This window comes from Bactrocera neohumeralis, chromosome 5 (assembly GCF_024586455.1).
Source record: "Bactrocera neohumeralis isolate Rockhampton chromosome 5, APGP_CSIRO_Bneo_wtdbg2-racon-allhic-juicebox.fasta_v2, whole genome shotgun sequence".
Lineage (NCBI taxonomy): Eukaryota > Metazoa > Arthropoda > Insecta > Diptera > Tephritidae > Bactrocera > Bactrocera neohumeralis.
In genome coordinates this window covers 14151323-14167792 of record NC_065922.1, presented here as the reverse complement: position 1 = coordinate 14167792, position 16470 = coordinate 14151323, and the positions used below count along the sequence as shown (strand labels likewise).

Here is a 16470-nt window from a genome sequence, read left to right as displayed (position 1 = left end):
ACTGAACAGCTTCAAAAACTGCTGTGAATCATTAACTAGACACTTTGCACAGAGCTTTGGCATACTCAAGCTTTCATGATCGATTTGTTCAAGTTATTTCTTTCATATCTCTGGAATATCAGTTATCTCGGTCAACTTAATTTTATAATTATTCAACATAATTTTTTTTAGAATTTTTTTTATGTTTTCGTCCGTAACTGTTTCGTTTTGACATTCATTCGTTTATCTTTGTCGGTACTCAGGTATTCCTAACGGAATAGAACCACACACTTGTTTCGCCCTAGCGGAATTCGCCGAGTCATGAAAGGCAAGAGAGTTTTCTAACAGTCGAGATCTACAACTGCATGGTGGAATGGTTCTTGTTCTTAATTGGCGTAGACACCGCTTATGCGATTATAGCTGAGTTAACACCAGCGCACCAGTTGTTTCTTCTTTTCGCAACGTGGCACCAATTGGAAATTCCAAGCCTTCTCCATCTGGTCTTTCCAACGGAGTGGAGGTCTTCCGCTGCTTACCCGTGCAAGTACTGCGTCGAATACTCCCAGAACTGCAGTGTTTTCATCCATTTGGACGACTTGACCTAGCCAGTGTCTCTTAATTCGCTAAACTATGTCAGTGTCGTCGTAGCTCATTCTTTCAGAACCTTTCGCCAACTCATCAGATGTTGTCATCGTCCATAACTCTGCACCATATAGCAGGACGGGGATGATGAGTGACCTGTAGAGTTTGGTCTTTGTTCGTCGAGAACTTTACTTATAAATTGTCTACTCAGTCCGAAGTAGCACCCATTGGCAAGAGTTATTCTCCGTGGATTTCGAGGTTGACGTTGTGGTTGGTGTCAACGCTGGTTCCAAGATAGATGAAATTATCTACGACCTCGAAGTTATGACTGTCAACAGTCAGCCCAGTAGCGAGTGCCAAGGCTGTTTGTTTGATGACAGAAGATTTTTTCGTCTTGCTCTCGTTCACAATCAGACCCATAGACTTCGCTTCCTTTTCCAGTATATGCGATGTTTAGGAAATTATCCCACGAAACGGTTCGCTTAGATCAAAAATGGTTTCACGTGTACTGAAAAATAGAGCTGAAAGCTGTCTTGCTAAGTTAGCTGGGGCATTGAAGTTAGCACCAGAGATTTAAAAAAAAAATTCTGGTGACTTGTGTCACTTCAAGAATTCTATATCCTTCTAATCAATTTTATTTGGTAGCTGTCAAATTTATCCCACATCAAAACTCATGGATTCGTTACCATCTTGAGCGCTATCATAGAAACGATGCAAAAGCCCTAACCCCAATCTAGAGATCGCCATAGACAAAACAATTCTATATATGCATTAGAGTGCTACTAACCTTAAAAAATACTGTCAAAGTTTCATCCAAATGTTTTCACGAGATTAGTGTCAAAGAGACGCTGTAATGCGAAAATATGTTGGGTGACCCTAAAATGAAATTGGTTCTGTTAGTTGAAATTATTGACAACACAAAGAATGCATCAAAACATTCCTGAACTTTTACAAAAAAAAGTTTTATGATATCCGCTGCTTGTGATATTCACTTTTGCCTTGTAGGTGTATCTTTCTTAATTATCGCCAGAATCAAATCAATGCTTCGCAATTTCAAGGTGTGTTCTCCTTCGTTCGCTCGCTGGATGTATGTCAGCTGTCACCGTTATTAATCACAACTTCATCAAAACAGCAGCTTAAAATCTGACAACAACAGAAAATATTACAACAAAAGAGGTGTGCCTTAGCCCAATAGGTGCGAATACACCGCTTCACTGGGCTTTGTGTCACCACTGCCAATATAAGCCAATTAATGAAGATTCTTCACAGCAGAGAAAGAGCGCTCCATACAAAATAAAGAATGCGGTCTCTTATAGAAAAAAGAACAAATGAGATATTGTGACAATTGGGAGCTGTCACACACTCATATACTTATATATTTAATACAGTTCGCCTGCGCGAATGTTCGTATGTGGAGTAGGACAGCTTCGCTTGGAAATTCGGCAAATCATTGCTTTGAAAATAATGTTGATGATATTTTGTATTATCGGCTGAGTAGTTGATAAAAAGCGTGTCACGGCAGAGACAGCTAGGGACATATATAAATATATATACTAGTAGTAATTGCGCGCAGAAAGCAACAACGTAAAACCGCACTTCGATTTGAGCTCGCCATTGTACTCACAAAATTGCCAGCCGCTGCGAGAGAAAATCTCGCGGATTACAGTCGCATTATGCTTCGTCTTATGGCATTAAAGCTTTGCGCCTGTTGTTGCTTTTTTTCTTGCGCTAATGCGCCTCAGAACATCCGCAGCCGGCGAAATTTGTATAGACTGTGTCGTTGGCCCAAATAGCTGCAGGCGATTGGGGTCAGAGTGCCAAATGGCACTTGATTGCTATAAAGTAAAATAAAAATACAAAAAAATTAAAAAAAAATAAAAGAATTAAAAAAGAGTGAATAAAAATTCTCACAAAGCGGCTGTCGAAAAAGAAGCTTCGGATAAAGGCTGTTATATGCCTAAAAAAAATATGTATTTTCTGATTATTTTTATCGTTCCTTTTAGTTCTTATAGACCCACAAATTCTTGCGCTAAATAATGCAATATTTTCCCGTTATTTATTTCATTTACAGTCATGAAAATTTTATGCCAATGATACCACTTGGCTTGAAGGAAACAAAAGAAATCAGTTTTATGGAACCATTCTCCGACTTAATATTGGAACATTATAGTGAGGAGCCATCTTTGTACGTGGATGCCATCGCCGACATCACAGACACCAGACAGGTAAATTATTTAGCCTATATATCGTCAACTAAAATGTAAAATAACGTAACAGCACTTTTCATAAGTTAAGAAGTGAAGAAAAAGCAATATAATAGAAACCATACATATTGAAATAAAAATTGAGTTTTGGTTATAAAATTATTATATATTGGTTATATAGTGGTTATATATTGGTTATATAATGGTTATATATTTATATATTGGTTATATCTGACAGCGGAAACTTAAAAGTTTATGATATGTATCATAATAATATGTAATATGATGTAGTGAATCGTAAGCAATAAAACACTCAATTTAGAATTTTTTTATGTTCCGTTATTTTGCATTTTAAGTGGCGATATAAATACAATATATCAATCAAAAGACTTAAGCAACGAACTCGGTTGTGTAAAATATTGTATTTCTTTTACTTGCATTCTATAGGCGTCCAGAACACCATCACGCGATGCGCAAGGCGTGGCACTGCTCTTCCGTTACTACAATTTGTTGTACTATGTGGAACGGAGATTCTTTCCGCCAGATCGGAATTTGGGCGTTTACTTTGAGTGGTACGATTCGCTAACCGGTGAGTAATTTAAAATTTTTATAAAGTGTTCGGAAAATTTTTGGGAAAAAATCAAATAAGTAAGGAAGTGCTATTTTCGGGTTGAAGTGAATATGGAAAAATGCTCTTCGAAATTATTAAATGGTAATGTGAGAAAAATATTTCAAGTAGTCTGCACAAATTTTATATAAACAAAGGAAGGAATGCGTTCGGGCCAATCGAAGAGGTGGATGAAGGGATGGATATAATTTTTGGTGTCAGTGTCTTTAATAAAAATTCCATGTATGAGTTGAAGGTTCGAAATAGACGCACTTCCTAGTCGGTACCACTTTCTGTTAATTTTAAAATATTCACTCAAGAATAGAGAGGAGGCACAAAAACTTAAAATTATGTAAAATTATGGCAGCCAAACCAAGGTCTGGGTCAACTACATTAATTCTAATGATGAACCATAATATGGTCACTTAAAAATGTCCGCTGAATTTCCTCTAAATATCTCACGTATTTATCGTTATACATATTTGGTATGAAGACAAGATCGGAAATTAAAAAAAAAAAAGGCGCTAGAGGAAGTACATAACCGATATTATTAATTTTCGTCACCTGATCAAATTATTATCAGATTTCAGTAAATTATCTTATAAATTACCCATATTTTCAGTTATAAGTCTACATATTCGGTATATTGAGACTTGGCAAGTTATGGTCGACCATTATTAAATAAGTGATCACCACGAGACACTATTTGTGCTAAGTTTTATTTCAATATCTTTATGAGCCGAGCTAAGGCTCCATTTAGAAGGAAGGGATTTCGGGTCCAGTTTTCTGATAAACCGATGCGCATGTAGACCCGTTGAATAATAAATTTAAAACTTTCAACATAAGCGTTAATTAACAATTTATAATGGAATGCCAATGAAATATAGGGTAGTCGAAAAAGTCTTTTCGTATTTCTAATCAAACTTCAACTAATTTTTTTTTATTTTTATAATGAAATTAAAGAATCAAATATGTAAAAAACTGCGACAAGTAATTTTCACAGGCTTCTCTTAAAGCCAACTTTACTCTATTACGAGGCGTGCTGCATTGAGCAAAACAAATGGTAGTCCGATGGTGCAAGATTAGGGCTATATGGTGGATGCAAAAAAACTTCGCCCGCAAGCTCTCTCAGTTTTTTCCGAGTCATCAAAGATGTGTGTGGTCTAGCGTTGTCCTGATGGAAGACTAAGCCCTTTCTGTTGATCAGTGCTGGCCATTTTTTGTCGATTGTTTGCTTCAATCTCAGCAGTTCTTGACAGTAAAATCTATAATCAATCGTTCAACCAGGTTGGAGCAGTTCTTAGTGGATGATTCCTTTTCAATTCCATTACACAATATTTGGATTAAATATGGACAATGCCCATTTTCATACGCTGATAGGGTATACTAAGTGTGTCACGAATTTTGTAACGCACAGATGGAAATGTCGGAGACTCTGCTGGACGAACTGAGTTGATTTAGCCGTGTCCGTCGGTCTGTTTGTCTGTATATATCCAAACTGGTCGCTTAGTTTTTGAGATATCTATCTGAAAATTTTCTCTTTTCCTTAAGAAAGTACTCAGATGTCGGAATGGTTGTTATCAGAGCACTATACCATAAAGCTGCCATACAACCTGAACGAACGGAATCAAGTGCTTATATAGAAAGCGTTTTCATTTGACAAGATATCTTACCGAAATTTGGCATGGCTTTGCGAATTGAATCACTATAGTATATAGCTGTTATTGCAAATGAGATCGAACAGGACAAAATTAAGCTTTTGTAAGGAGTTTGAAGGTTATTATAGCTTCGATCTGTGTTTTTGTAAATTAGCAAGCTGCTAATTGATTGAGATCATATTAGTTAGAGGTTAATACTTATAAACTCACTTTTCTGCTCTCTCAAAACACAGGTGTACCCTCCTGTCAGCGCACCATTGCCTTCGAGAAGGCCTGCACGCTCTTCAATTTGGGCGCCATCTACACACAAATCGGCGCACGACACGATCGCACCACCGAAAAGGGTTTGGATGCGGCAGTGGACAGCTTTCTGCGCGCCGCCGGCATATTTCGACACATCTACGACACATTCACCAACGCACCCTCCATGGACCTGAAACCGCAGGTGCTCGACGTGCTCGTCTCGCTGATGCTATCACAGGCGCGCGAATGTCTCTTCGAGAAGTTGCAGCTGCAGATCGAAGCGCTCGGCCTCACCGAGTCCAGTCATGTAAGTGGATATGCTAATGCAAAGCGTCGCCGATAGCAGCGACTGATTATGTCACTAGTTATTCTACGCAGTTGCCGCTAGAATATTGTCATTACATTTTTACTATTTTTACGCTTTTCTCTCCGCACAGTTGTTCAAAGACCTGGCAGGCGAGGCGGCGCAATTGACGCTCGAATACAATGAAATGCACAAAAACATACAAATGAATGACACACACACATACTTGCCGGAGTGCTGGGCCGGTCTGGTGCCGCTCAAAGCTGAGTTCTACAAAGGTAAGCAATTGGCTTGGTGTTGTTGTTGTTGTGGCACTTGACGCGCGCGCCATTTGCAGCTGAGAATGTCGCGTTATGCTGTGGCGCGCTTGGAATGCGACTGGCTTGCCTTGTGCTCACACACACATACATATGCGCTTACAAATTTATTGCGCACGTGTTCATGGCGCGCTGCACATTTCAGCAATAATCATAATCATAAGCTTTACTAATCGTTCGTCACCTTGTTTACTTATGTGTTTTTCTTTTATTCCAACTCTTTCTTACGCTTACGCCGCGCTTATTTGTGCAGCTCTGGCCCACCACTACGAGGCGTGCAGCGTTGACGTGGCCGCCGACAAGACATCGCTCAGCACCAAGAAGAGTCAGGCCACATCGCATGGCGGCACCGCCAACGAGTCATTTATCGGCAATGCGCGGGAGGCGTTACGCGCCGCCGCCGCTGCCTTTGACGAGAGCGAGGAGGATGCGGCGAGCGCGACGGCGCTGAAACGCGCCCATCTCAAGGAGGCGCTGGCTAGTCATGAAGAAACGCAACGCCTGCAGCGCATGTGCAGATTTTTGAAGGTGAGTCTAAGCAAGCTATTTACATACATAAATACATATGTATGTATGTAAGTGTATATATACATACGTTGGTAGCAATATAAAATGAAGTGTGTGGTATGCCGCTAATTGCTGCCGCGCTTGCTTTCAATTCATAAAGTGCTGCCATTCAGCATTGTTGACACTTGACATTAGGTAATCACAACAACACGGCTTGTCTGTTGATGGCACACCACAAAACGCCCACCGCTTGGCGTTCGGCATGGTGTGCCTTACCATGTTTGTAGTAGCGCTAGTAATTTATTGATATATGCTGTTGTAAAGTCTAATTTATAGTCGGCCTTGATTATATGTGAGAAATTATAAATCTTCAATAAAGAATGCGCTTCGCTGCAGAATTTATTTAGATGCGCTGATTTGATTATTTTGCCGCAAATCACAGATTTTGAATTCAATTACGCGTTATTTTATGAAAATACATTATTCATGAAATATTTCATGCGGCGATCAAAATTAAAGTGTGAATTAGAACTTCACTTTGTTTCCTTTTCACTTAAGGAGGTGTTCTGGTCTAAAAGCATGAGTTTCAGGTAATTTCTAAACTGTCGTAAAAAGGCAGTTAATATTTTATTACCCATTTTTTATTAGTTATTCATTTACATTATAATATTCTATGAAAAATTAAGAAAAAGTTAAAAATTTCTAAAATTAGTAGGTCAAGAAGAGCTACTCTCAAAAAATTGGCACGTGAGTGATTTCAACAGTCCTTCCAACCTCCAACCAAAAAAAACAATATTAATCTAGAATAGTTTCGGAGAGATTTCACGAAATTACGACTTGGTTAAAAAAAAATAAAAACAATTTGCATACAACTATTTTTAACTGTTTCGAATTTTTCAAAATAGAAAAAATTTAAGGATCGCGTCTGCGTGACCCTCCGAAAAATCACTGATTTTTTCGATATTTTTTAAAATTTTGAAATTAAATTTATAAATGCAAAAAATAAAACAAAAATTTTAAAAAGATTAATAATCTGTAGAAAAGTCGTTATCGCGCTAAGGAAGCTTTTTTTTTGGAAATTTGACAAAATGGCGGCGGTTTGAGAAAAAATTATAAAATTTGGCTTTTTTTCGACAGTTTTTCTTAGAAAAAATAGGAAGATTTCAAAAAACAGTTTCAATAACGTGATAGAGAATGGAAAGTGTTACTCCAAATTGGAACTACATAGATATCTTCAAAGCTCTTCCTTTGAGAACGGAAACTGTTTTGAAAAACATCATTCTAAGAAAAATGCGTTCAAAGATTGGGGTGGTATGTTCTCCAATCTGTTCTTTTTCTACAAGAAACGTTGTAGCGACCGTAATAATATGAATTTCGATTTCAAAAATTGAGAGAATGTTTATTAAAATCCGATAATGAAACAAAAAAAAATCGATTTTTCGAAAATTTCACCTTAAATGATTAATAGGATGAATGGAAAGTTTCGACATAAGGCCAATCTACTTGTATAATGAAGACCCTTTAAAAATTTCAAGTAAACCGGTCAAGTAGAACCTAAAAAATCATGGGTATGAATAGTTTCGAGCGAAACGCGTTTAAAGTTTTGCCAACTGGACGAACCAGTTTGGATGCCTTTATCTCCGAAAATAATTTAACTTTTGAAAAATCCTCCTGTAGACATATTCTAGAATAGTTACACTTTGGAAACATAAAAAAATCGATTTTTTATTTTTAGAGCGGTATACGCTTAACTTGAGATACGATTTCTTCTAAGCTAAAGTTTATTAAAGGAAAGCTAATGAATCATCAGGTAAATAAAAAGTGAACGTGCTCAGCAGCGGAACTGTGCTTCTCGTTCTCGAAAACAAATTTTAGCCAAAACTCTTATAAGACACAGTAAAAAATATGTTTGTACAAGATAAGTTAAGAAATCAATAGACTACATAGGATTCTCTTTTAAAACTTGATCTCTTCTTTATGTGTATGATTTCCCTTACAGAAAAGCGGTATTGATAAAAGCAAAAAAATTGTATTAAAAATCTTTAGAGCTCTTTAAATCTTATTGAGTCGCACTGTTCTCTCTTTAACTTTGCGTTAGGGCTTTATTTCTTAACACAATCAGTAAGTAAGCTTTTGTAACATAATATTTAATATATGCCATACTTATAGTTATAGCTTTCTAAAGCCCACCTGTTCTATCGATTATTGATGGTAAGACATTGACTGATATACATACTTACTGCGATCTCAATATTTGCCAATTGATGGTAATAATACTGGTCTTTTCGAAACCAATTCGAGATTTTATTTCAATCTTCCTCAAAGTCTATCGAATTTTCTTAATACGAGCATTCTAAGATACATACCATCTGACCAAATTTGATCCGGACTGACAAAAATAATACATTTTTACGTACAAGTATTTTAATACAATTTTTTTTTTATTTTCAAAATATAATTTATAATCGCCTTCAAAATAGAGAACAATACAATCATGCTAACACATACACGCATCATTTCCAATACATTAAACAAAATGTGTTAAGTCGGTCCATGAGAGCTTTTGAGAACCTTTACTAGCACTGATTTTCAAGCACTTTTTCTTTAGACAATTCGCATAATGCAACTTTTTACTACTTTTGATTACTCAAGCCTCACTCAATGCTTGGTGGCACTAGTGCTGAACTAGTCCTAGTCAAGGTTATGGTTTGGATATGGCCTTGCTCCGTATTTTTAATGCATTAAATATGTGGTTTAAGCGAAAAAGTAAGCGACCATGAGTTTAAAACAATTGTTGATATCTACCGAGCCCAAACTTTCCTTTGGTTATGTTTAATATTATTTTCTATAAAAAGCATTATTATTTTCTGATGCAAAAGGTCCATTTCGAGAGGAGAATTATTTACTTTTGAGAGTGTAATTAAACATTTGTCTTATAATAATTTGTGTCTCCTTCTTCTTCCAGAACAAACTAAGTCTGACGCAGGTGCTTAAAGAAGCCCACTACAAAACACAAGACGAGTACGAAAAATTTCTGGAAGAGGCGCCACAAAACGATATACAAGATGATTTTCACGTGATAGATGCGGTAACAGAAGGTAAGAAAAACGGTTGCCTCAGAAACCTTAAAAAATAATTTAAACATAAAAAATATATTTGAAAATTTTCAATTAAATTAAGCAAACCATTACAAAGTCTTGTAAATTATTTCTATCTCCACAATACAGCCTGTTCTAAATTCACACTCTCCCTAACCGGCCCGGATTTCACATCATATAAAGTGGAGGACCCATTCAAACGCCTTGGACCCATTGCAATTTTCTCAGCACGTCGCCACTGGACTGCGCCACGCTGTGTACGCCTGCAAAAAGGCTCGTCCATATATCATGAGAGCGCGCACACACACTATCGCTGTCATTGTCCGACACCAAACGAGGGCCACGAAGTTGGCTGCAGTCAATATAAAGAGGATGTGGAGAGCTTCGGCTTTCATGTGCGTGGCGATGCGCCGGTCATTATAGCGCATGTCGAAATCAACTCGCTGGCTGATGTGAGTTGTTGTTTTAATTTTATATATCTTGATATTCATTTATTTATTTTTTTATTTTTGAACAAACAGTTGGGCGGCATTAAGGAGGGTGATTTTATAGTGGAAATCGCCGGCATCGATGTTAAATGGTATTCACATCAACAGGTGGTGCGCTTAATACAGTCATGTGGCAGCACGCTGGAGCTGAAAGTCATTACGCCAATGGATAGAAATTATCTGAAGGTGAGGCATTAAAGAAATATATATTTTTGATTGTTTTTTAGTGACATTTTATTTATTTTTATTTAATGATTTTTATATATTTTTTTCAATTTCATAGCCACTGTCATCGAAAGGCTCAATTTCCACGCTCTCTGCAGCCAGCTCATCCGGCGTTTCGTCCGGTTCATCCAGCCCAACTGGCACAACAACGAAACCGAAACCACGCTTCAAGACCACATCGCCGAAGAGTCGCCTGGGCAGTCTCTCATCGAGTTCATGGAATCCCTTCAGACGCACGCCGAGTTTAGCGAAGATTTTCTGAAGTGACAACAAAAGCAAAAAAAAAACATGTAAACTCCATTGGTGGCCATTTTGTGCGTTTGGCGAAAAATCCTTCCGCATTCACTTTCAATATTCATTTAACTTAATCTAATGCAGACTTAGTAACCGTTAGATCATATATATAAATACTTATTTCTAATATTTTTTGTTATTATGTGTTCGTGTGTTAATTTCTTTGTTTTTCTTTTATTGTCAGAAGGGAAACAGAAGAATTTTCAGTTGAATTGAAATTTTTTAGCGACTTTTTTCTTAACGGTTTTTTTTTGTTGTTTGCATGCCGCAATAATTTCGTTTATTTTCTGGGTTATGGAAAATATTTGTTAATTGTAAATTATATGCAAGAAATTTAAAAATATTTTATAAAATATTTTTTATATCTTAAAATGTAAATTTATTAATATTATTTAAAGGAAATAAATTTAGTGACGTCAAAGCGCTTTCAAATCAACTGAACGCCACTTAAAAAAAAATCTAAAAAAGAGTAAAACACATATTTACTTCAAAAATTAAAAATTTACTGTTATCTGGTATATATGTATATTTGAAATATATATTTTTTGTAAATCAACCGACGAACGCAGTGTTTAAGTGCAAAATCCATATACATATTTACACCTTAAGTGTTTTTTATATACCAGTAAATATGTATATAGTATATAATTATGGCTTTTGAGAAGCTTAAAAAATTATTTTATATGTGTGTATGTATATTTTAACGCCATTATATATTTATAATTGTGGCGTATGTTTATAGAGTTTATAGTTATATGTTAAATATGCACAAAATATTATATTTAGAATCAGTAATGTATATAATAACATATATGTATATGTGAAGGTATGTTTATATACAAATATACGCATTTATTGTATCATATATATTTTTATTTGAATGTAAAAATAAAGAATATTCATTTAATAAAGGAGTAATGTCTCGGTGGAATTATTTTTGGTTAAAAAAAAAATATTTTGAAGGTTAGGTTGAAGTTTTGGAAAGTATTTGAAATTTTTTAAAATCAGACTATACTTTGGGATTTGTCAACGCTAGTGTTCTGACATTTTTGATGGTATGTACACTCAGAACATCTTAACATAGCTCTTTGCGTTGTTTACAGTAACTCAAAATATTATGCTGGAATAAAAAATGGATTTAAATCGCGATCATTTTCGAGTGATTATTTTTCAAACTTTCGACGTGGATTAACACATCAAGAGTGCACCGATGAACGTAATTAAATTTTTGACGATAAAGCTCCATCAAGGGCCACCGTTTATCGATGGTATGGTGAATTCAATCGAGGTCGTATATTACTCCAAGATGAATTTCGCGAAGGTCGTCCAAAATCAGTTGATATTGACTATTGATAATGATATTGCAAGATCGTCATGTGACTTATGGTGAGATCGAGACAACTACAGGCATTAGTGGGACCAGGACACATTTAATATTGCATGGAAATTTAGCTGTAAAAAATATTTGTACACGTTGGATCCCAGACAATTTGTAAATCGATCAATAAAAGAGTCGTATCGATTGGTCAAGAGATATGTTAAAAAATACGATAACGGTGCTTCGAAACACGTCTATGAAATCATGACAGATGATGAACTTACGCGTATGAGTTTGGACGTAAACAGCAGTCAACTGTATGGGTGTTTCAAGTTGAGCCGAACCCAACAAAACTTGTTCGCGCACGAAGCACTTCCAAGCAAATTGTTGCCTGGTTTTTGTTTTGGAACAATTGGTTATATTGTAACAACACCACTAGAACAACACAGAACAATAAATTCTGAGTGATACACAACCTTTTGTTTGTCGGTTGTCTTTCAAGAAATTAGAAAAACCAGCCGCCGAGGACGGATCACTCTTCACTACGACAATGCTAGCTCTCACACATCGACTGAAACAACTGCATTTATGTGCATTCAAAACATTGATTTGGTGATCCGCCGTACAGTCTTGACTTGATACCAAATGACATTTGACTATTTTGAAAAACAAAAAAGCGATTTCGATGATTAAAGTCTGTTCTGTTCTAATCCCAAATCATAAAAGGCATTTCTCGAATGTGGACGAACGGTATATATAAACAAGAAAAAACGTTAACTTCGGCTGCACCGAAGCTAATATACCCATCACAGGTGCATTTCTTTTAGTAGCTATGTGTTCAGTTTGTATGAAAGCTATATGCTATAGTAATCCGATCTGAACAATTTTTTCAGAGATTACATTGTTGCCTTAGAAAATAATCTATACCAAATTTGGTGAAGATATACATTGTCAAATGTGAAAGTTTTCCATAAAAGAACTTGATTCCGATCGTTCAGTTTATATGGCAGCTATATGTTATAGTGATCCGATATCGGCCGTTCCGAACAAATGAGCAGCTTCTTGAAAAGAAAATGACGTTTGCAAAATTTCAAAAGGATATTTTAAAAACTGAGGGACTATTTGAAAATATTTAAACATCCATGAGTCCAAAGGAAACGACTATTATTTGACTATGGTAGTAGAGAAATGAGAAAACAAATTACATTAAATGGCCATTTCACAGAGTAGCACCTCTTTATTTATTACCGTCAGCTCTTACCATATTGACACTTTCCGGAGCTAAAATATTGTACCTATCGGGATTACGTATGCCACCAAAATTTAGGCTGATAAACTCTGGTTAACGAGCTGATCTTTTCTCTTTCACACTTTCTTATTTTTTGTTATCGAGTGAGGGCTTTGCTTCTGTATTGATCGTTTACTTATTGGAAGCATTTTTTCCTTTTCTCCAAGATAGTTGTTCGAAATTTTGATTGGCAACTAAGATGAGAGTCTAGCAACGAGAGCCTAAAGAAATTTCTGGAATTATTGCCGTTCATCAAAAGAAATAATGCTGTTGAAAATCTAATCGATTGTCCTTCCGTCTTTTCAATAACACAGCTCTACAAAATATCTACATTTTTTATATTTTAGTAGTTTACAAATTTATTCATGAAAGTACTAAATCTGTCAGTTTTTATGATATTTTTTTAACTAATATTTTGATGATATAGTAATAAAAATTTAGTTTTCCAGTTCTGATTTGGGTTTCGTCTCGGGCTCCTTACCGCAAATATACGAAAACTTATGCGGAAGATTTTAAAGAAATTGTCAAAATATGCTGGCAAACTTTACGATTTTAAGAATGTACATACATATATGATTATCAAGTTAAACTAACGGGTTTTTCTATAAGCATAATATGATTTTTAAGTGTCGTTTTGAATGATTCAGAACTTAATTATAATAAGAAACATAAAAAACTATCACCATTCCAGCGGTAAAAGATCCACAGATAGGTAGTTCCCCCATTAGGCCAATTGATATTATTTTAGATTGCACTTTCGTTGTCGACAGCGCGACTCATGTGTACGACGATGAGTATTTTAGATTGAAATGATTATGCGCTTGTGCTTCATGATGTAATCAATGTTGAATTTCGAACGTAAAAAGTAAAGAACTTGACAAAAGTATTCTTGTTTGAGAAACAAAGCAGTGTATCAAAGAAGAGATCAGCTTTGAATGAAACGTCAAATTTGACAACCATGTCGGGATATGATGTGGGTAGGCTAACTTAAAAAAAAAAACACTGATTTCAATAAAAATCATAAGCAGTTGTTTCCTGCATCTAAGATAAAACGTTATTGGCGCTGACACCGCTTACGCGGTTATAGCCGACCTTTTCATTAGGGTATTTTTTTTAAGTGGCTGGTCTCAAACCCAGCGCACAACCTTGGGATGATTCGCTTTCTCACTTTAGCTCGTCTTCAAGCGGATGTTTTTTGGCTAACCAAAGGATGCTTAGTCAAAGACCGGAAGTCGTGAGCTCTTTGAGCCATAATTAATCATTTCTGGTCACTCCCAAGTGAATGGCGCTCACAGAACTACCCTCACTTGCGTGAACTTCTACAAAGTTCTCCCAAACTACACCACATCAGTAACGGTATAATAAATAAAGCACCGGCATTTGATTTTCACTACATTTAAAATTTTTCATTTAATGACGATTTCTTTTATTCATTCAATAATATTATCATATATGTGTGTGTATTTATTTCAATAAGTTTCAATATTTTATCTCATCATTCATTTATTTATTTATATAATATCATTATATTTCATTATCTTACCGTTTGTTGTGTCGTCTCGTATGTACTTTGTTACTTTTGGTCATTAATGTATTGTAATGCTTATGTATTTCGATTTAATTTGCATTGAAATACCGTTACACAATATACATACACTGTACTGCAGTTGTAATGCACTCAATAAGAATTACATATAAAAATCAAATAATACTCATAAACGTGTTAATCATCATAATTATTACATATTTATCAACTATTTCCATAGAGAATCGTCAGAACTCTTCAACTGCTCTCTTATTTAGCATCACAATTGGTAATAAGAAATATTTGCTGTATTCATAATCGTAATCATAATCATAATACAATAAATAGTAACTAACTTAGACAATAAGTAATGATAAAAGATAGCTTAGAATTTCATTATTTAGTCGTTAAGTACTAATAATTTCCACTCACTTGGTATATTTGTATGTTATGTATATCGACTTCATTATTTTTTTCTTTAATTTTTTGTTTTATAAATACTTTTTGTTGCACATTCACATTGGAAAATTATTTACTAAGTTTGAATGATGCGATAATATCACGACCAATGACATTGACTAATATATATTTTTAAAGTTTTTCTTGTTGCTTTTGCTGAGTGTTACGATTTATTGTTCGCTTTTTTTTTAACCATAAAACATTGTACGCGCATGCAACGCAACACAGTTTTGGTGCAAAAAATAAAAATAAAATAAAAATAACTTAAAATAAAATATAAAAAAATAAAACAAAAAAATAAAGAAGTATTTCGAAAAAAAAATGTATTTTAATTGAGAAAAAAAATATAAAATATTATAATGTAAATAAATATTAAAAAATATAACAAATAAAAAGTAGTGAACAAATATGTCAATAAAATATATGTATAAACTGAAATCCCATTTTCTTGCTTGCGGAGAGGATTTTTTATAGACCTTAGTAAAACAATGGAGAAAACTTGACTGAAATTTGGAAGAAACAAACGCTTTAGGCTAAGAACATATGATTCATATGTCATATGGCGCCAAAAAGAACGCGTAACTTATCTTCTTTTCTTTTTCATGCTTTTATTTTCTAATATATACTTAGTTTTGCTCTTTGCTCAACTATGGACTCAACCTTGACACATGAGGGGATACTTATGTTCGACAAGCGTTTGAAATGAGACAGATAAAACCGAAAACATACATAAGTAGGTACTTTTAAATAGCAATTTAAACTCTAATACACACTTCTTTCGATTAATTCGAAACTTCAAACTCAAACAGTTTGAATGCCTAGTTCTTTTTCAGAACTTAAAAGACCAGAAACTTCACTAAATCAAATAAATTAATAAAATATACGACGGACTTCTTCTGAACATGAGGCAACAACGTTAATCCGTTGCATAAGATATACCGTTAGCAGAAAAAACTGTTGAACAGTTTGTTGGACAAAAGCTTTGAAACCAACCAGAAGCTCTTTTAACTAAAACACTCTGAATTCTTTGAAGATGAAGATGTTCTGATATTTCAGCCAAGAAAATCTATCATTTATGGTTTTTCGAAACTCAAAAAAATACTATTTAACACAGCTCTAGAGAAACGGGTATAAAATAAATTATTAATACTATACAACCGGGCAAAATAGACCCTAGGTCGCGGTGCAATCCCTATTTATTTATTTAATCTAATCTACCATACAACCATATTCATTATAAGGACCGCGTAAAATAGTCAATAAGAAAGCATTAGGTACATAACACTTTCTGGTTTAAAGTATAGGCCATTTAGGCTGAGTACATAGTGAAATCGAGGGTTAGTAGCAAGCAAAATCCAGAAAAAATGAAGATGT

General features: G+C 35.0%; 1 protein-coding gene across 3 annotated transcripts in view; it reads left to right on the top strand.

Annotated features, from left to right (window-relative positions):
- LOC126760437 (rhophilin-2) overlaps nt 1–11339 on the top strand; it is a 130981-nt gene extending 119642 nt beyond the window's left edge. For all 3 annotated transcript variants that reach the window (XM_050476062.1, XM_050476063.1, XM_050476064.1), the window contains 9 exons: nt 2633–2786; nt 3213–3354; nt 5264–5580; nt 5711–5855; nt 6148–6422; nt 9367–9499; nt 9629–9951; nt 10021–10173; nt 10271–11339. In XM_050476062.1, the coding sequence (XP_050332019.1) occupies nt 2633–2786; nt 3213–3354; nt 5264–5580; nt 5711–5855; nt 6148–6422; nt 9367–9499; nt 9629–9951; nt 10021–10173; nt 10271–10474 (1846 nt within the window). In that variant the 3' untranslated portion in view covers nt 10475–11339. The remainder of the gene's footprint in view (nt 1–2632; nt 2787–3212; nt 3355–5263; nt 5581–5710; nt 5856–6147; nt 6423–9366; nt 9500–9628; nt 9952–10020; nt 10174–10270) is intronic.
- The last annotated feature ends 5131 nt before the right edge of the window (nt 11340–16470 follow it).